Source organism: Antennarius striatus, chromosome 21 (genome assembly GCF_040054535.1).
Source record: "Antennarius striatus isolate MH-2024 chromosome 21, ASM4005453v1, whole genome shotgun sequence".
Lineage (NCBI taxonomy): Eukaryota > Metazoa > Chordata > Actinopteri > Lophiiformes > Antennariidae > Antennarius > Antennarius striatus.
Window position 1 is genome coordinate 16355551 of NC_090796.1, and position 21105 is coordinate 16376655.

Consider the following 21105-nt stretch of genomic DNA (forward strand, 5'->3'; position numbering starts at 1 on the left):
CAGGAGCTGGAAGATTCATCCAGAACCACAAAATAAAAGTTTAACGCGTAAAAAACAAACAAACCGGGGGGTGATGACCAGCGCGCACCAGCTGGGCCACATGAGGACGCGCAGGCTTTTACGCAGCTCCCTATTCCCTTGTTCACCTGCCTGTCGGGCTTTCACGCTGTTTATTTGTGAGTTTGACGTTTATTTTACTGGAATTAATATTCCAGGAGAAAAACCTCTATTGATTACCTGCCAGACCAGACCGGCCCGGTTCTTCTTCTGGACTCCAAATGAAACCTACTGGGAGCAGAAGAACCCCGGAGGCGGGAGGAGGGGTGATACAAGATGAACCCGCTCCACTGCTGCTCATTATTAACCTGTCCAACATCCGGGCCTTCTCACTGATAGCTGATCGGTATTATTAGTATTAGTTCTGGCCTTGATTGTCAAATTCTCGGCCTATTCATCTTCATTCAAGGTAAGTCTGTTCTCATAAAGCCAGTCGGGTCCACACTGCTCCTTTCTCTCAGTTGTGTAGCTGTATCTCCTGGATATCCAACACACGAGGCAGGTTATTGATGAGTATTGATCTATATACTCTGATGAAACTAGAATTAACAAATGAAAAGCAGCAGGGCCTCTTAAATCACTCCCCTCCTGTTCGTGAACTATCCCGTGCTGACTTGTCATCTTCTGCATTTATTATCTCCTCGAGTTGCCTCCGAACCGGTCGATATTTCCCTCCACACACACACACACACACACCCCCCCCATGCACAGGTGCGGAACAATCGGTAACAGTTTAATCTGCAAATTCATATCACGCATCGGTGACGCGCGTACGCGCCCGCGCACGCAAACATCATCTTCTTCCTCGCTCCGTTATTTCCACTCCTCTGCGCACCTGCATTCATCAGGCGCTCCGTTCTCTCGTTCTTTCCTGTGTTGTGTGGAAGCAAACCTGTGGGAGAGGGAGAAGGTGAGAGCGCGCATGCGCGTGCCCGTGGTGAAATGTCGGGAGCTCAAGGCCGCGCTTTTCTCCCTGCTTTGGAATAAAGCGTTCAGATTTGTTTGTTTGGATGAAGTTCCCACAGCGCGGCGCGTAAAGTAACATATCAGCTCCACGGAGACTAACACGGGGGGAGAGAAAGGTATGAAGTAGAACATGACAAAACATTGTTACATAATGTGTGTGTCAGTGTGTGTGTGTGTGTGTGTGTGTGTGTGTGTGTGTGTCTGCGCGCACACAGGCGTGGATGCGGATGCGTAAAGACGCGCCCTGGCAGGCTGGCCGTCCTTTCGCGTGTAAAAGCGGTGAATGTTGTGTCCAACATAAAGTGTCTTCACCTTTCAAGATAAAAATGAGACAGGAGACACTACGGTGGCCCGGACAGCTCATAAATAACAAAACTCAAAAAGAGACGAAACGTGCGCAAACCGTGAACGCGAACGAGTGTTAAATCTATAACGTTTAACCCCTTAAGACAAACTGGACATTTAAATTCTATATGTAATGTTTCTTATTATATTTTATATTAATAAATTTTTTAATTCTCACTGTTTTCTTGTAAGTTAAATTTAATGCTGGTCTCATTTTGGACATTAAACTACTTTATGGTTGTTAACCTGACACTTTTGTTGTGACTCCTGTATGATTACAGCCCATTTACTGTATTACTGCTGCGGTAAATGGACTGTATGATCATAACAGTAATAAATTAGTCATAATGTGATGAATTATTCATCACTGAAATATTTCTAGTCGCCATCTCCTGACGTTTTGACACCTTTTGGAGAATAAAAACACGCCTTGTTGCTTTATCTCCAGTCAAATGTGTCAAAAGAACAACATCGATTTTACTGAGAGCACCTGTATGTCAGCTTCCCATGATGCTTTGCTGTTTACATTTATTTCACAGTGCTGTGATCGCGTATGACCTCTGGGAGAGGTCACGCGTGTTGTTTAAAGCGTGAATACTTGCTCTGTGTGATCTGATTTGACAGGAAAGGATCTCAAGGATGGAGGTGGAGTGTAGAAGGAACCAGATTTTGGGACTGGACCGCGTTCACACACAAACAAAAACATGACCCGCCCAGTCAGACCTCCTACATCCTCATACTCCCATAAAGCCGTTCACACGCCCCCAATCGTTCAGCAGTGCATGGCCGACAGCAGCCAGAGCGCCCCACGCTTCCTCTCTGGGGACGGGAAAACCTCCACGTCAGACGTGGCGGTTCCACTTTGGTGTTAAAAAAAAAAACAACAACCCTCAACTCAAGAAACAGGTGTGAAACCTGAGGATGATGATGATGATGATGATGATGAGTCTCATCGTGTTAATGATTGTCATGATGAAGACAGCAGGAGCCTTCAAGCCCGGCTCGGAGACGGACAGCAGACCCGGACTGGATGTGGACTTTCCGAAATACGGATCGCAAATCTGCGAGCGTCTGAGCTCCAGGGTCACACAGATTCCCTCCAACGTCTCCGTGGACACACGATGTCTGTGAGTACGATGGACAAAAACAACGTTCTGAACCTGCTGTGAGTGTGTGATGTCACTACACACCTCTCTCCGCCGCTGCTTTTTTAAAATTCATTCCAGTCACTAAAGAGGTGCTAAAGAGGATTTATTATGTGCTTCCATATTTCTGTCACACTTGGAAGAGGTAAAACGTGAAGCAGTGACGGTGAAGACATCCTGGGGGGTGTGGGAAGCATGGGGGGAGGGTAGCATTCATGAGGGTTTTGTTGTGATTCTATTTTTGGCTGCAAAAGCACAAAATATGCTAAAAAAAACCAGCAGACATGTTACATCCAGATTCAGAATGTTCTGGATCGCTTCACCCCCCTCCAAAAAAAAAAAAAAATCCACCTATTCTATTCTAAGAAGGATGTGACCATCTGCATCTTGGGAAATAGGATTGATGGTTGACAATTTAATGGGGGGGGGGGGTCGCCACGCGTTAAAATCTGACTTGTTTTTAGTTCGTCGATCCGTTCGGAAGGAATCTCAAGGCCGGAAAACGGGAGGGGTGGTGGGGGGTGGGGGTGGGGGGGTCGAACCGGTTCTGAGACCTCCAGGCGACGATGTGTGTGTTCTCATCCGTTAACGCTCCACGGTCTCCAGGGGTCAAGGTTCAGGAACGCCGGAGATGGGTCCAAGTATGCAGCGACGACGACGACCACACGCCGCACGGGCTCAGGCTGGGGGGGGGGGTGTCAGGCGTTCTCCGGTGACCTTGTGAGGATTTTTCTTTCTAATTTCATCCACTTTTTTTTTCTCATCCAACAGGTACGTCAAGCGGACGCAGATCAGCGCGATCCCCCGGGGGGGCCTCAGCGGCCTGCAGCACCTCAGAAAAATGTGAGTAGCGACCGCCGTTTGGGAACGTAATGAACCCGATGAGACCAAACAACCCAAAACGGGGATCGTCCAATCACGACCAGGAGTTTAGAACTCGTCGTTTGATTGGTTCCTCCTGGTTTCACGCAGGAAGTCGCATTAAAATAAAACAAAGCTGCAAAAATTAATTGTCACCCATTCTGGATTTTTATTAAAATGACTCCACAGTGATGGGGGTTTGTTAGTTGTTGCACCTGATCGAGCTCCCGATGCTCATTTGCATACAATATCTATCCTCACTTCCTGTCTGTGACTTCCTGTCTGTGACTTCCTGTCTGTGACTTCCTGTCTGTGCACGGACATGTTTCTCCATCATTTTCCTCCAACCTCAGCACCGTATCCGAGAACGACCTGCTGAAAACCATCTGCAGCTTCGCCTTCGCCGGCCCCCCCCGCCTCACCAGCATGTGAGTATCCCGATGACGGGGGTAGTGGTGGTGGGGGCTTTTATTCCACCCTATTATGTGTTTAGTCTTTGTTACGGAACAAGAAGAGCCGCAAACTTGAGAAAGCCGATCACCCAAACACCTGAGGAGAACGCCGCGCGGGACGGCGGAGACTAAATATTTCAGAGAATGAATGAATGAATGAATGAATTTATAAACTTGTTTTGTTTTTTTTTCTCCTGCAGCATCATCAGCGGGAACGCCGCGTTGGAGACCATCGAATCCTCCGCTCTCTCCGATCTGCCCGAACTCTTCGAGTTGTGAGTATAGAAGGCAGAAGGGATGTAAAGTCGTTGGTTTTCCACTCGTGATTCCAGACCGTCGTGTGTTTTCTTTGCAGAATTATAACAAAGTCCAAGCATTTGACTCAAATCCACCGCGATGCCTTCAAGAACATTCCGAAGCTCAGATATCTGTGAGTAATCTGAGATGTGTGAGGAGGGGGAAACTTTTCTCTTTCTCAAAGTTATTGTGAGTTTTATGTAGGTCATGGGTGACAGGCCTACTTCTGACGCCCCAACACACACACACACACACACACACACACACGACCACAAGCATCTTTTTTTAATTAGCTCAAATCCCCTGGAAGAATGGTTTCGTCTCATTAAAAAAGCAACCATCACTTCAGCCATATTTATTTATTGGTCAGAGAAAAGAACGTCTGAAACAGCTTCAGCATAAGAACCTGACGCCCCCCCCCCCCCCAATTGACATTATCAGGACTGTTACTGTAAAGTTTGTCCTCATTTATAGAGAACTGGGGCGCTGAGGCACAACGGTTTGAGGTGAAAGAAAAATCATTTTAATATCCAGAAAAGGTTTGAATAAAAATGTGATTTGTTGAAAAAACATGTTTTCAGACTCACTGATAAGATTTTTTTTTTTTTTAAATGTTATTTTTGAAACAAATGTCAATGTCTGGTTCCAAAATACTGCTTGATATCCAAAAAAAAAAATCTGTTTTAGCATATTTTTCAACTTTTTTTAATATCTCAAAAAATGTCTGTTGGATCCACGTTGAATTTTTTTTTTTTTTATGCATAACATCACCGAAATGAAATATTTCACAACCAAAACCAAAGCCACACTGAAAAGCAAAAAGCTGCAGAACCGACTGGATGAGATTCAAACTCTGAACTTCCTCATTTTGCTCTGATCACTTTTAAATGAGTGAAATAAACTTGCTTGAATCCAGAATTGTAAATTCTATAATTCAATTTTTTTTAAAAAGCAGCATTCAATAAACGCATTAAAAATGTTTTAAGAAAACCCAGATTAGAAGATACGACATTTACAAAGGACAAGTTCTTTCAGCACATCATATACCAGTCCCTCAGAACCGCTTGCATAAATTGAATATATGAATATTTTAGGAGTGGATAAGTTGTGTTTTACAGGCTGTTAAATATTTCATCGGTGCTGTTCAGCGTGTTCTTTTTCATGCCAGAAAAAAAAGCTTCTTTTTTTTTTTTTTCTTTGGTGGAACAAGGAGTTCTTTAATTTTTTCCTGGTTTATCGTCCAGCTTGTGAGCGTCTCGTTTGGAAACGTGTTAAATTCCTGCGACACACTGAATGCAACATTGTCTGATTTTTATCGCCCGTGCTTTCGGTGTGAACGGAGTAACATTTGGTGTTTAATCTGGTCCCCCCCCAGAACCATCTCCAACACGGGACTGACAGTCTTTCCAGACTTCACCATGATCCACTCCGCGGCCCCCGGCTTCCTGTTGTAGGTCCCCACCTGACACCCTCCCAACCATTTGAAGCACACTTCACGCCTGCATCCGTTTCAACTCCCGTGTTTCTTCCCATGTTTGTGTGTGATCCGTGCTCAGCGACCTGAAAGAGAACATCCACATTGACCGAGTCCCCGCCAACGCTTTCAGAGGCCTCTGCACTCAAACCATCTTCGAGATGTAAGCCGCGTCTCCTTAGAAACACAAGCTCCGCCTCCCCCCCCCCAGGCGGCGAACATCTTTGCAAAGTTTTTGCATGAAAAAGCAAAAACTTTGCATTAAAAGCGAAAAAACTTTTGCAGTTTTGATGCTGGAAAACATACTTCTCTACGTCTGGATTGAGTCCGCTTTTTCTTTGCTAAGCTAAGCTAACGGGCTAAAAGTAGTATTAATATTTTACAAACGGATTTGTGTTTTTTCCGAAAACTGCATCCTGCAGCTACCAAATATGTCCGTTTTTAAAAAACGGGAAAAAATCGAGATGTTACGTAACGAGCGCCGTTTATTCATGTGGATTCCTGCAGGTTTAAAGAACATAATAGTAGTTTGCTGAGGTAGGTTGGCTGTTGGGAGCGTTCCATTTCGGCGAGCACGTGACCAACAGCTTGGCTTCTCTCTCTGATGACAGACGGCTCAACAGAAATGGCATCAAGGAGGTGGCGAGCGACGCCTTCAACGGAACAAAGATGCACAGATTGTGAGTCACGCGCCGTTACACAATGATAAACAGAAGACATCGGCGGCGAAACAAATGGATCACACGTTTTAATTCCCCTTCCCTTCAGGTTGCTAAAAGGCAACCAGCAGCTGACTCACATCCATCCCAACGCCTTTGCTGGTTCCAGTGAGTTGGTGGCGCTGTAAGCATTAACATCATGATTCATCCTCCTCATCGTCAATTCTTGCATGTAGGAGAGAGAAAGCAGGGGGGGGGGTAGAAATAGACATGCCAGATAGGAGGTAAAAATAACCCCGGGAGCGAGAGAGAAGTTTTTTTTTATCTGAAGACTCCCCAAACAAAGAGGTGCAAAAAAACAAACAAAAAAAAGAGCATGTTTTTCTTTCAGCTGTCATTTCTTTCATGTTTTTCTCACTTGGGAATCAAATATTTTCTCTAGACAAGAATTTTAATTTGTTATTCCAAGAAAAAAAAAGAAAAAAAAATCCCAAAAACACTCCATCATCCCGTCAGACGTCTGTAAATCTGTCTTTTTACTCCTGGCAGCGACGTCTCCCACACGGCCCTCAGCTCCCTCCCCAACGACGTCCTCGGCGGCCTCAAGACGCTCATCGCCGAGTCGGCCTTCCACCTGAAGGAGCTGCCGCCCCCCCAGCTCTTCACCAGGCTGCGCGAAGCCAACCTGACGTACCCATCACACTGCTGCGCCTTCCACAACGTCCCCCGGAACAAGTGGGACCCAACAAATAATCGCGTCTTTTGGATTTTCGAGAACCGGGTGCGTTCCTCGCCAACCGTGTTTTTGTCGTCTGCTAGATCGAGGTGGAGCCCCCTGTGCTCCCACCCCCTGGCTCAGAGTAACCGCCACTTCTACAAGGACTACTGCTCCAACTCCACCTCCATCACCTGCACCCCCATCTGGGACGACTTCAACCCCTGCGAGGACATCATGACCCCCGTCGCCCTGCGGGTCCTCATCTGGGTCGTGTCCGTCCTCGCCCTGCTGGGGAACGTGACGGTGCTGCTGGTCCTGTTGGGTACGGAATGCCTCATCCCTTCTTTTAGAACACATGTACCAAAAATCAAAGGCCCCGGGGGCCAAATGTGGCCCTCCACATCATTTTATGTGACTCGCGAGAGCATAAAAGGTCAGAGTGTCTAAAATAAGTCAAAAGTGTGCTTTGACCAAAAACTACATTTCCCACAATGCAGTAATCGAACCCATTTTAACAAAAACGTTTTGAACAAAGTTAACGTCCTAACTTGAGTTTTTCTTTATTGATTGATAGTTTGATCCTTGATTGATGGAGTTCTGAGGGTTTAATAACCTGATGAATTAAAAGGATTTATGTTAGAACAGAGAAACAAGCTTTTTGTGTAACTCATGTTTGTAACTTGAATAAGTAATAAATTTGATGTTATTTAACATTAAGGATTAGTTACATTTATTTTAATTTAAATTACATTTAAGTTACATTTAGTTACATTTACTAGTTACATCTGGCCCTTTGGGGACAGCAATTATGCTGATGTGGCCCTTGGTGAAAATGAGTTTGACCCCCCCCCTGTTTTAGACATGTAAATTTAAATAATTTGTTATTTTAGTCTTTTTTTCTTTTTAAATTCTTGCTATTTAAAACCTTTTGGTATCGATTGGTTTTCTTCAGGCAGCCGCTCCAAACTGACGGTTCCTCGCTTCCTCATGTGCCACTTGGCCTTTTCCGACCTCTGCATGGGCATCTACCTGGTTGTCATAGCAACGGTGGATATTCTCACCCGCGGCCGATATTACAACCACGCCATCGACTGGCAGACGGGTTTGGGCTGCAGCGCTGCGGGTTTCTTCACGGCACGTCAGCAGAGAACACGATGGCCCCGGATAAACAACCGCATTAATATTAATGGAGGTGTGTGTGTGTGTGTGTGTGTGTGTGTGTGTGTGTGTGTGTGTCGCAGGTGTTTGCCAGCGAGCTGTCGGTGTTCACGCTCACGGCGATCACCCTGGAGCGCTGGCACACCATCACACACGCTCTGAGGCTGGACCGTAAAGTTCGCCTGAGACACGCCTGCGTCGTCATGACGGCGGGATGGATCTTCTCCTCCCTCTGCGCTTTGCTGCCCACGCTGGGGGTCAGCAGCTACGGCAAGGTGGGGGCTCCATTCTCCATTCCATCCTTCTCGACGGCTGGCGGTGAGATGTTGTTTTTTGAATTTGCTCAGGCGCTTGACGTGGACGCCAAAAAAATATAAGTTGCATCCTTCTAAAGAAAAGTCTCGGAACGCAGCGCACTCCCAGATGCTGTCAGCCAATAGAATGCGCGTACGGTATCATGTGACTACCTACTAAAAATCCGCGATGCAGTGAAACCGTGCATCTTGAAGTGTGTGTGTGTGTGTGTGTGTGTGTGTGATGCAGGTGAGCATCTGCCTCCCCATGGACGTGGAGTCGCTGGTGTCTCAGGTCTACGTGGTCTCCCTCCTCCTCCTCAACATCCTGGCCTTCGTGTGCGTGTGCGGCTGCTACCTCAGCATCTACCTGACCGTCCGCAACCCGTCGTCGGCGCCGGCGCGCGCCGACACCCGCGTGGCCAAACGCATGGCCGTCCTCATCTTCACCGACTTCATCTGCATGGCTCCCATCTCCTTCTTCGCCGTCTCGGCCGCCATCAAGCTCCCTCTCATCACCGTCTCCGACGCCAAACTCCTGCTGGTCCTCTTCTACCCCATCAACTCCTGCTCCAACCCTTTCCTCTACGCCTTCTTCACCCGCACCTTCAGGCGCGACTTCTTCCTCCTCCTCGCTCGCTTCGGCCTCTTCAAGAAAAGGGCGCACATCTACCGCACCGAGAGCTCCTCCTGCCAGCATCCGGCGTGGACCTCGCCCAAAAGCAGCCACGTGATGCTCCACTCCGTGGCCAATAATCTGAGTCAAGACGGGAAGAAAGACTGATGGAGTCCTCTGAGAGCAGATGCAGACTTTTTTCTTTTTTTTTAGCAGGAGGGTTTATCTCTATCCTCACACGTCTCATGCAAAAACAAAGAAGATTCCTGTTTGGAGACTTTGACAGACTCTGCAGGAGCATCTCTCTCTGCATACTGAGGGATGCTCTGTACATACAGTATCCTTTTAAACAACAACCCGCAACCAGCTCCAACTAAATCTGGGTCAAGTAGCTGCCCTAGATAATTGTTTTAAGGTGATTGCAGATGGGTGGAGTTGACTGCATCATCACAGCTCGCAAATAAAAGTAGGAAAGCAGCAAAAAAAAAGGAGAAAACTTAATTTTTTTATTTCATTTTTTTTAACTTTCATATATCATCTTGTACAAAGACATGTCATCCACCTGGTGTCCCCAGATTAAGAAGCAGTCTGCGCTTATTTTAGGTTGAGCATATATATTTATGCACATCGAGAAAATCAGCATTCGCTCTTACATTCGCTGTCATGATTGAGTGATATTCATTAAGAAGCGCACCACAGGGACCGGCTGATTAATAATCTCCTCATACGCTTCGTCTGCTTGAAGCTCGTTCCTCCACATCCTCGTTTCCTGAATGAAAGACGTGTGATTATCTCTATAATGTACTTATGACCGTGAGAAAAAAAAGTGTTGAGTTTATGTAGATACGTGTGTGTGTGTGTGTGTGTTTTGTACAAATACATCCTTTTTTTATAACGTTTTTTGTGTCGTTTGTGTTTTTTTACTTATCTTGGGTCTTTAAAGGTGAAGCTCGCACACGAACCGAATTGAGTCGTGTTTATCTGCGAATGTCGTCCTTCAGAGCATTCAAAGTTCTCAAGGACAGAGTGACCCCCGTCAACCTCTGTTCTGGATGCCAGGGTGGGTGGGTGCATCTGTGAGGAGGGGGGGGGTCGCTACACAGCTGCTCTTTGCTTATTACAGGAGGATGGATATGAAGCCAGATAAGGGACACACACACTCCAGCAGCCCAGGGTTTCAAGGCTGCAGCTGCATAAAGGAATCCGAGTCAATCTAATTGATATGGATATACTCTGCCTCCCATGGCAACGCTGGAGGTGCTCGCGTCTGCTTCCTCCACCAGGGGGCGCTGGTGGCGCGGCGTTTATTATGATCTCATAGCTTCTGCGTCACCCTCCCAACAGGATGATGGCATGTAAAGGCAGACATTTACGCGAAATCGTGCTAAAATATGAATTTATTTCACTAGACTTCCATTGTACTTCACTGCCATGTGTCAGACAGATTTTATAAAGGTTTCAAATGGTGATTTTATTTGTATTTTCTATGAGGATCAAGTGTATCTTGATGGAAATAATGATATCGATCTATTAAAAGGAAAGGTTTCATCAGAAGTAAAACTGTAATCATCATCTAATCAGCCTCATGCTGTTGTGAAAAGTTTCCTCATCCACAAAACAGTAAAACATCACTGATGAAAAAAGTAGTTAAAAAAAAAAAAAAAACTGAACCCGATATGAAAGTTTATTTACTTACCACTAATGAGTGTCAGCGTGGAACACATCGTCATCATTTATGACCAAACAATGCCATCTGCTGGTTCGATAACATTTAATTCATCACTTTCTGAGAATAAAGTCATATTCCACCCAATATCTATAGACAGAATGCGAGTCAAGTGCTTCCCATTCACAGATAGTCGTTTAACAAGCACAGTCGTTCAATTTGGATTTCAACTTGTCAGATGAGCTAAAATAAAACTAAGCGTTTTAAATCTTGAATTTGTTACTGGATGGAAAAATTGAATGTGACAAAACATTTTATAAGTATTATAAGAATTATAGAAATTTCATTAACATTATTTCTTTAAATTTCACGTTTTGTTTCCCAGTAACTGGTGGGCATGCCTCAGCTTAAGTACCTCAATCTCAATTCAATTGTTTCTCACTTTAATACGTAGGTTTTCATTTAAAGTTGAAAAAGCTATATAATTATTATAACTATAATAACGTTATAATTATTATTGTTATTATTGTTATTATTGTTGTTGTTGTTGTTGTTGTTATTGTTGTTGTTGTTATTATTATTTTACTGCAACCATCATTCAGTTAAATTCAGTTGTGCTTTGCTTTGATAATTAGTCACATTATTAACATTGTCACGGGCTTTGTCGGTTTGACACGCTTACAAAAACACCGAGGAGTAGATCGGTGTTACCGGACCGGTCAAACGGTTCCGGTGCTACTGCCGGTTCTTAATTCCGGTGAGTGGATTCGCTCGGTTTGCCCACACATTAATCAGATCGCCGCTTGACCGATCCCGAACACCAACAGAAAGGTTTGTTATGTGTTTTAATACGACGTTTCTGATTGGTCAGTCTACAACGAGATGATCAAAGACGATATCTGATTGGTCGAGATGACACTTTGCACTTTTTTCTCGCGATTGTTCCCCGTGTGGGTTAATGGCTCCTCCTGCTACAGACCGAGACGGAGCTGGCAACGAGTAGCGACACGGGGGGAGCTGTAACACCGCGGAGAAAATAAGCGATTACACCCAAATACCAACGGGTTTTCATCGCAATTGTGCGGGGGTAGCTCGCAAAAGGTTGTCCAGGCGGTAGTTCGGGTCGAGGGCTAAGTTTGGAAGCGGCCGGGCCGAGGGTAGCTGTCTATTTTTTACCAACCAACACCCCAGATGAACTCCGTCAGAGCCACCAACAGGAGACCCAGGCGAGTGTCGAGGCCGCGCCCGGTGCAGCCCGAACGGAACAACGGGGATGGAGGTAAGCTAGGCCTCGGCCAGCTAGTGATTTGATACGGAGCGGTGACAGGCTAGAACAATTTTAGCGTATCCTTCTTTTCCGCTCCTGCCCAGTTGTCTGCACCTAGACGCGGCGACGTCATTAGGAAAAACCGAGGCTTCTCGCTCTGTGGCTTAGGCCAGGCCGCGCTTTGTTTGGCTTGAGTGATTGAGGCTAGCTAACGCAGCTAGCTAGCATAGCAGGTTACATGGCAGCAGAGGGTTGTCTTCGCCTGACCTAATGCGTATGTACCGACACGGGCAACAATAAATAGCTGTTATTCGGGCAACACCAGCTGGGTGGAACGGGGTTGAATTCACTCGGCGTAGTCGCGATCTGTCTGTCCGCTCAGCCACCGCATTCCCAGCTGTCACTACCGATTGTGAGGGTGTAAATCTGCGGTGTCTTTGGACTGCCATTTTTGGGGTGTAACGTTAACAAAAACATTAGCAGCGAACGGGGGGCAAAGCTAGCAGAGCTGCCCCAGCGTCCAGAGGCCACATTAATCAGCTGTGTTAGCTGGAGGGATTCGCATTGTGTGTTTTTCGAGAGTGAAAAGCTAACTTAGCGAGCCGATTTGAAGCCTTCCCCTCGCTTCCTTGTTCCCGGTAATTGCTAGCCGTAGCTCGATTTGTTTACACCGCGGATTTGCCAGCTACGCAGTTGAGTTTAGCCATTAGCCGCACGTCTGATCGGCTTCTGCCTGCGGCCGTGGGTTTGACAGCAGCACAAAAGACCAGCCTGATTCTTCTCATTAATGACCTTCATATAAACACACACTGTCCGATATTAGCAGGCAGTGACTAGACATGGCAGACTGGTAATGTTGGTGCAGGGGGGGTTGCATCTGCCATTATCAATCACTAACCTTTGTCTGCCTTCCCAACTCTTTCCCTGTCTGTTAGCCTACGCAGTGAGAATACTGCATGTGAGCTGAATGCACACTATTGTGGCATGACTGGTTCAGACTGTCAAGTGGTGTTTGCTGCAAATATTGAAGATGATTAGCTTTAATCCCAGACTGCAGCGTTTAGAATACTTTGAATTGGAGTGCCCGTGTGGAAAATCAGTTTTCCTGTCTGTGCAGATGAGGAGGCTCCTGCAGCAGCTGCAGCCGAGATGGGCATCGAGGAGTCCGGTCCAGGAGCTCAGAACAGTCCCTACCAGCTCAGACGCAAGACCCTGCTTCCTAAGAGAACCGCTGCTGCCTCTGCAACCGCCTCTGCCTGCCCCAGCAAGGGCCCGATGGAGGTGAGACCGGAACATTTGTGTGTTTTCACCTATAGGTGAATGAACGTGTGAATAATAGAGGACCCATATTGATCCTTTCTTCCTGGAGTAGTACATCTCCCAGTTGATTACATAACATTTTAATTTTGGCATGAGCTTCACATCGTGGTTTTTTTTTGTTTTGTTTTTTACAGGGAGCGTCCACATCATCCACAGAGACTTTTGGCCATCGAGCAAAGCGGGCACGAGTGTCCGGTAAGAGCCACGACCTGCCAGGTGTGTGTTAAATATCTGCAGTTGGGGCGTAGAGAGCGTTAGCTTACTTTTGTTCCTAAAAATTTTTCTTATTTTGTGTCCGTGCTGATGAATCATGTTGTTTTTGTTTTCTGTTCAATAGCGTGACTCGGTAATTCTGATGTTTAAGGTGAAATCTTTTTATCCTAAAGCTCGCATCTTGATTGTGTGCGTGTGTATGTGTCTTTAGCAGCCCCAGCAGAGCAATATCTGCAGCAGAAACTTCCAGATGAAGTTGTTTTGAAGATCTTCTCCTACTTACTGGAACAGGACCTCTGTCAGGCAGCTTGTGTTTGCAAGAGATTCAGCCAGCTAGCCAATGACCCCATCCTATGGTCAGTGCTTGACCAAAACCTGCCTCATCATGGTTTGATTGTCAGCGGAAGACAGAAAGCTGAAAAGATTTTCTTTTGATTTTTATCTTATAGGAAGCGTCTATACATGGAGGTTTTCGAGTACACGCGTCCCATGATGCACCCTGAGCCGGGCAGGTTCTTCCAGGTCAGCCCAGAGGAGCATGAGCACCCAAACCCCTGGAAGGAGAGCTTCCAACAGCTGGTGAGTGTGTCCTCGTAGTTGTGTGTGTGTTTTAGTTTTTGTCATGAATAGAAGGCGCTTTCAGGAGTATTCAGATCTCCTGGAAAGTCAAGTGTATTTACAAAAAAAGCATTCAGAAGCAGTTACATGAAAATCAACCGCTGTTAAATATTTGAAACGTGCTCCTCTTGTGTACTCATGTCATTTTCTGGCAGCAGAGCGTCTGATCAGAATCTATCAAAGGCTGTCCGTTATTATTGTCAAAGACAAGTTCAGTCTCCTGGTGCTTTTCATATTGATTGATCGTATTGATTTGTGTACCTGTCATCACAGTGTTGTTCCCAGGCTCGGTGTAAGGTTCCTTACTCTGGAGTTAATCTCATTATCTAATTATGCCAGTCCACTTCTTTACTGAAACTAAATTAGATCCTCAGGCCAACAGGAGACGCGTGTTTGCTTTCCTTGTAAAGCAGCAGCAAAATTTCCAAGTGGTCACGAAGTGTTAATAGTTTGTCTTTTGTACCGATCAGTGTTTGCGTTGGACTGGAGCTCGGTTTGCTGTCGGAGGCTTTAATCTGTGATGGACAAATGACAGAACGCTGCTTTGTTGGGTTTGATGTGGCGACACTGAGCCTGAACATGTTGTCTCTGCTTTGTGCTGGTGGTTTTCTACATGTATGAATACCAGAGGGTCATCATGTTGACTTTATGGTTTCCCAGCTGAGTGTTCATACCACATGCATACAGCAGCAGACCTTTATTTAACCACTACGTCTCTATGTGTACATGCATTTAAATTATTCATGGTAAGGACCTTGTTAAGTAAATACAGTATCTGACATCTGAGTACATGTGTCCTTACTTTCCCCCTTTGATGCTAAGCTGCCCGTTGTTGAGCACTTCAACATGAAACTTGTCGGCTATTTTTACCTGTTGAGACAAAAACACCACCGACCGTTGTTTTCCTCTTGAGCAGTCAAACACAGCCTGTTTATATTTTTAATATTTATCTTTATTTTATCATATTGATCCTCATCCACCACCTAAAAAAAACGCTGATTCAAATCAAACGTTTCTTTGCTATAACTGTTAAAGTCTCGCGTGACGTCCAGCGATGTATTTTGACCTTGGTTTTTTTTTTTCCCACATGTGTTGCAGTACAAAGGAGCTCATGTAAAACCAGGCTTTGCTGAGCATTTCTACAGCAACCCCGGCCGATACAAAGGCAGAGAGAATATGCTGGTAAGTCAGAACTAATATGTAAGGAGCAGGAGAAGCCCTACCGGGGTTGTTCCACCAGGAGTGTGGCTGATTTTATGCAAAGCACAGCTAATGTAAATGCCTGGCGATCTGTAGGGGGTGTGAAAGTGATTGTTCCTTCCTCCTGCAGTATTACGACACCATCGAGGACGCGCTGGGTGGAGTGCAGGAGGCCCACTTTGACGGTCTAATCTTCGTCCACTCTGGCATCTACACAGACGAGTGGATTTACATAGAGTCTCCCATCACCATGATTGGGGCAGGTAAACGTAGAGCCGCCACTGAGAAGCGCTTCAGACGTTACCTTGATACTCATGCAGCATGCAATCGATACCCGCCTTCAGACCAGATAAACTGGGGGTGTTTAAGTGCATAAGTATGAGTGTGTTAATGAGTTTCCTCCGCCGTCTCCCCCAGCTCCCGGTAAAGTAGCAGACAAGGTGGTGATAGAGAACACCAGAGACTCCACGTTTGTGTTCATGGAGGGCTCTGAGGACGCCTACGTGGGATACATGACGATCAAGGTAAACTCACTTCACTTCAAACTTCAACCAACGGATGGACGCTTATTAAAAGTGTTTTATAGTCCCATCACGTGGTTCTGGCCCTGTGGCCTCAGTGGGGAAGTCCAGGTGGGTCTCTAAGTCATTATTTATTCATAGATGAGGTTTTTTTATTATTTCCCAAACGGACAGTCGTTGGTTTGTGTTCTGAGGGAGGACAGGGTGTGAGCAGGAATGACAAATGAGTCCAACAATAAATCAGAGCTTTGTAACGGCGCTGATGATTAGAGGACGTGACGGTTTTGTCTGAACTGTCTGACTTTCCAGGTTGATCCGGATCAAAGCGATCCGGTCTTTTAGCCATGATGGCCTCCTTTCAGATCAAACTGAACCAGGGTTCAAGCTGGATCTGACAGGTGGGCCAGTGGCAGGAAGGGAAGGCTAGCTGAAAGGAAAGAGAAAAACAATTTTGGAAGTTTAAAATGAGCCGAGTCTCGTTTGTGAGGATGAGGAGGAGGCACGAGGAGAGGGGAAACGTGTGAGAAAAAGCGCTTCTGTCCGACTCCACCCCCTTCTGTCTAACCCCGCCCCCTTGTCTCTCCTCAGTTTAATCCCGACGATAAATCGGCGCAGCACCACAACGCCCACCACTGTTTGGAGATCACCGTCAACTGCAGCCCCAACATCGACCACTGCATCATCCGCTCCACGTGCACAGGTACACTCTCACCCATCGCCACGGTAACCAAGACTCGGGAGTAAGATGTTTGCAGGATGGAAGGGATTTGTTATTGGAAACGTTGGTGCGTCATGTGACGCTCCTGTTGTCGTCTGTCCAGTCGGATCAGCCGTGTGCGTGAGCGGCCAGGGGGCGTGTCCGACCATCAAGCACTGCAACATCAGCGACTGTGAGAATGTGGGGCTGTACATCACGGATCACGCGCAGGTAAGAAACTGTCCCACCTCCTGTTGGATCGTGTCATCGAGGCGTTCCTGTCTGACGCCACGTCTCCGTTTTCAGGGAATTTACGAAGACAACGAAATCAGCAACAACGCTCTGGCGGGAATATGGGTGAAAAACCACGGCAACCCTATCATCAGGCGCAACCACATCCACCACGGGAGGGACGTGGGCGTGTTCACCTTTGATCACGGGATGGTAAGCGCCGCCGCCACTGCCGAGCGGACGCCTCGCAGACGTCTTAACGCCCCCTCTCCTGTGATTCAGGGCTACTTCGAGAACTGCAACATCCACAGGAACCGCATCGCGGGCTTCGAGGTGAAGGCCTACGCCAACCCCACGGTGGTGCGATGCGAGATCCATCACGGGCAAACGGGGGGCATCTACGTCCACGAGAAGGGGCGGGGGCAGTTTATAGAGAACAAAATCTACGCCAACAACTTTGCCGGCGTGTGGATCACGTCCAACAGTGACCCGACGATACGGTGAGGACGCCGCGCTGCACTTTCTGCTAAACATTTAGGAGGTAGGGGGGGGCAGCAACTACATCTTCTTTCCTTTCCTCTGTCCAGGGGAAACGCGATATTCAACGGTAACCAAGGAGGGGTTTACATATTCGGAGATGGGCGGGGCTTGATAGAGAGTAACGACATCTACGGGAACGCCCTGGCGGGGATCCAGATCCGAACCAACAGCTGCCCCATCGTACGGCACAACAAGATCCACGATGGGCAGCACGGGGGCATCTACGTGGTAAGAAACGCGTCCTGATCTTCACGCGCGCGGCGTAAACGACAACCAGAAACCCCCTGACGCGTGTTCGTCCTGCAGCACGAGAAAGGACAGGGGGTGATCGAGGAGAACGAGGTCTACAGCAACACGCTGGCGGGGGTGTGGGTGACCACCGGCAGCACCCCGGTCCTCCGCAAGAACCGCATCCACAGCGGCAAACAGGTGAGCGACCGACGGCATCCCCTGACCCCGTGACCCTGTCCCGGGTCGAACACTCTCATAACAACCTTTTTTTTTTTTTTTTACTCAGGTGGGGGTGTATTTCTATGACAACGGACACGGCGTGTTGGAAGACAACGACATCTACAATCACATGTACTCCGGGGTGCAGATCAGGTAACAGCTGTTCCTCTGAGTCTTTCATGGGGGGGTTAAATTCTCTCTTTCTGACTGATGATGTCGTCGCTTCTCCGCAGGACGGGGAGCAACCCAAAGATCAGGCGCAACAAGATCTGGGGGGGTCAAAACGGAGGCATCCTGGTCTACAACTCAGGTGCATTCAAGTGCTGTCAGAATAATCAGAGAAACGAGTTCCTCACCTCAAGCTGGAAAAATGTTTTGTAACCTGATTGTGGTGTCATGTACAAAAAGAAATTAATTATGATTGATCAATTATCAGTAATTATAGTGATTGTGTGATTAGTAAAGCGGTTTTAGGTAACCTTTCCCGTCTGCGGCGGTTTGATAAAACCGGTTTGGCGAAGCGGCTTTTCAGCGCGACAACACGACACCTCACCGCTGATAAATGCCCTCGTTCATCTAAACTACGGTAGCCTCTGAGGGACCTTTTGAAAGCGGCTCCTTTTAACACCTGTCGTCTACAACGACAGGCCTGGGCTTCATCGAGGACAACGAGATCTTCGACAACGCCATGGCGGGGGTGTGGATCAAGACGGACAGCAACCCCACGCTCAGACGAAACAAGATCCACGACGGCCGAGACGGCGGCATCTGCATCTTCAACGGGGGTCGAGGTAATTCAGACGCTCGGTTCGAACACCACCCCCCCCCCACGCTGCGGTGTGTCTAATGTACGAACCCCCCCCCCCCCCCTCAGGTCTGCTGGAGGAGAACGACATCTTCAGGAACGCTCAAGCAGGCGTGTTGATCAGCACCAACAGTCACCCCATCCTCCGCAAGAACCGCATTTTTGATGGCTTCGCAGCCGGTAGGGTGTTGCCTCTCAATCTCTCTTCACACACACACACACACACACACACACACACACACACACACACACCTCCTCTTGTCTTCTTGTGGTTCTGAATGGAATCTCCCCTCCAGGGATTGAAATCACTAACCACGCCACGGCCACGCTGGAGGGCAACCAGATCTTCAACAATCGCTTCGGAGGCTTGTTTCTGGCCTCGGGGGTCAACGTCACCATGAAAGGTAGCGTCTGTGGGTGTTTCCTGACTCCCTCCAGTCCTGCTGCCACGTCTCTGCCGGCTGCTTACTCTCACCTGTTTTATTTATTCAGATAATAAGATTCTGAATAACCAGGACGCCATCGAGAAGGCGGTGAGCAGAGGACAGTGTCTCTACAAGATCTCCAGCTACACCAGTTACCCCATGCACGACTTCTACAGGTAACCGCTTCAGACTGAAACGGAAGCGACAGAGGAACCGTCTTTCGTTTTTCCTCATCGTGTGTGTGTGTGTTTGTTTTTTGTGTTCTGGTGTCCAGATGTCACACCTGTAACACCACAGACCGGAACGCCATCTGTGTGAACTGCATCAAGAAATGCCACCAAGGACACGACGTAGAGTTTATACGGCACGATCGGTGGGAACGGTTTGGCTCCTCATTCATTTCACTCATTTGAAGGGACTCTGGTTTTTCACCTCTGATGTCTTCTCTGCCCCCCTCCCTCCAGGTTTTTCTGTGACTGCGGCGCAGGAACGTTGTCCAACCCGTGCACGCTGGCCGGAGAGCCGACACACGACACGGACACTCTTTACGACTCGGCGCCGCCCATCGAGTCCAACACGCTGCAGCATAACTGAAGGCTTCTGGTCGAGTTCCACTCACTAAAAGAATCCAGACGCATCACATCCAACGCAGACCGACACACACACACGCACATACACACACACACACACACACACACAATAACACACACACGTATCCACATGCAGCCCTAAGGACCCAGAGAGACTCTGCGAGTGCGGCGCTCTCGGACGGGGCGCTGAAAGGCTGCAGAGGAAGCGGTGTTCTGCCAGCGGCAGTGCAGGCGGTCTCCACCAGGGGGCGGCAGAGTGGGGGTGGAACGGAACAGCCAGAAGAGATTCCTCACGGAGTAGTTCTCATTGCAGTCTGGAGACAAAGAAGACAGGAAGTGAAGGGCGCTGCAGAGGGGCGAAGCTCCCCCCCCCCTACCTCACCCTATTACCCCCCACCGCCCCCTGCTGTTCGTCCTCGGCTCCCGGCCCACTTCTTCACAAGAACTCAAAAGAGACTTCCTGCTTCCTTGCAGCTGCCACCCCCTATTGGCTGCTCGGGCAGCTGTAACTAGGCAACAGACGGGCGGATGTTGCTCTGTTGTGTGTGGATAAAGAAGATTGTGTGTGATGGAGCACTTGGGTTTTTTTCTTTTTGTTTTGTTTTTGTTTTTTTTTTAAAAAGAAAAAAGATATGTTCTGATCAATGGATTTTATTTCGATGCTTTCTCATGTAGTTTTGTATTTTTCGAGCAAAAAGCTGACTGTATTTGAATGTCTTTTATTTTATTATATATTATTATAATTATTATTTTTTTCTTTGGTTAGTGTCCCCCCCCCCTCCTCCCCTCCCCACTCCTGAACACCCCCACCCCCCTCTCCCACCTCCAAACAGAGGCAAACTGCAGAAACTCCAGGGTCCCAGCGGTGAAGTTCTTTCTGTGAAAGAGAATCTCGTAACACTAAAACCCTCTCCAGTTCGTTAAACAGCGGGTGGAGGGGCTCCACAGTTGTATAAAGGTGTGTGTGAGTGTGTGTGTGTGTGTGTGTGTGTGTGTAAATGTGTTGTACAGTGAATTGTGTGTGTGTGTGTATATGTTTATAAGTTGATGCAGTCAGTGTTCTGTGGAGAGGGTTGAACAGGAGGCACCAGAGCCCCTGTGAGCTGGAACCATGGAGTCAATCTGCAGTCCCCCTGCCCCCCCACCACCAACACCATCCTTACCCCCCCCCACCCCATGTATCGTGGTGACTGTGGCTCCTCATGCAGCCTGAATCGTATGCATGTACCATAACATCTAGACTTAATATATTGTGAAGTATTCAATAACCATTATGTAGATGCTAGGAGTTCAAAAGGGGTATACTTTCTTAGAAAGACAAAAAAGGAAACAGGAAACTGGCCATTTCTAAGAAAATAAAACTTTATTAGATCTGTGGTGTCTCTGAGTTACTTTACTTGGTATTCAAGTACTTCATGTTCAGGTGAGAGGCTTGGGGGGGGTCCTCAGTGTGTGTGTTTGGGGGGTGTGGGCAGGTGTGTTTGTGGGCATGTTCTGGTTTCTGCTGCTCATCACACCTGG

At 47.4% G+C, this 21105-nt stretch overlaps 2 protein-coding genes across 9 annotated transcripts; both read left to right on the top strand.

Annotated features, from left to right (window-relative positions):
• The first annotated feature begins 1990 nt into the window (after window positions 1–1990).
• Window positions 1991–9913, top strand: fshr (follicle stimulating hormone receptor). Of its 3 annotated transcripts, XM_068304772.1 has the most exons (15): window positions 1991–2495; window positions 3285–3356; window positions 3728–3802; window positions 4027–4101; window positions 4182–4256; window positions 5499–5573; window positions 5680–5760; window positions 6105–6134; window positions 6209–6277; window positions 6366–6440; window positions 6806–6991; window positions 7076–7296; window positions 7927–8108; window positions 8216–8407; window positions 8676–9913. In XM_068304772.1, exons 1-15 carry the CDS (start codon window positions 2290–2292, stop codon window positions 9207–9209), a joined length of 2148 nt encoding a protein of 715 aa, XP_068160873.1. In that variant the 5' UTR covers window positions 1991–2289; the 3' UTR covers window positions 9210–9913. The 3 variants fall into 3 exon arrangements, with proteins under 3 accessions (XP_068160873.1, XP_068160874.1, XP_068160872.1); XM_068304773.1 differs by lacking the exon at window positions 6105–6134; XM_068304771.1 differs by lacking the exon at window positions 6105–6134 and having other exon boundaries at window positions 6806–7296.
• Window positions 9914–11670: 1757 nt separating this feature from the next.
• On the top strand, window positions 11671–20959 carry fbxo11b (F-box protein 11b). Of its 6 annotated transcripts, none has more exons than XM_068304768.1 (22): window positions 11671–11986; window positions 13092–13255; window positions 13429–13510; window positions 13719–13863; window positions 13957–14086; window positions 15224–15307; window positions 15456–15588; window positions 15743–15849; window positions 16435–16546; window positions 16668–16774; window positions 16850–16987; window positions 17057–17274; window positions 17362–17542; window positions 17621–17743; window positions 17832–17917; window positions 17998–18074; window positions 18412–18555; window positions 18639–18749; window positions 18866–18973; window positions 19062–19170; window positions 19269–19367; window positions 19459–20959. In XM_068304768.1, the coding sequence occupies exons 1-22, from the start codon at window positions 11899–11901 to the stop codon at window positions 19586–19588; spliced, it is 2676 nt and encodes an 891-aa protein (XP_068160869.1). In that variant the 5' UTR covers window positions 11671–11898; the 3' UTR covers window positions 19589–20959. The 6 variants fall into 6 exon arrangements, with proteins under 6 accessions (XP_068160869.1, XP_068160871.1, XP_068160865.1 ...); XM_068304770.1 differs by having other exon boundaries at window positions 13722–13863; XM_068304764.1 differs by having other exon boundaries at window positions 16850–17274.
• Window positions 20960–21105: the final 146 nt, after the last annotated feature.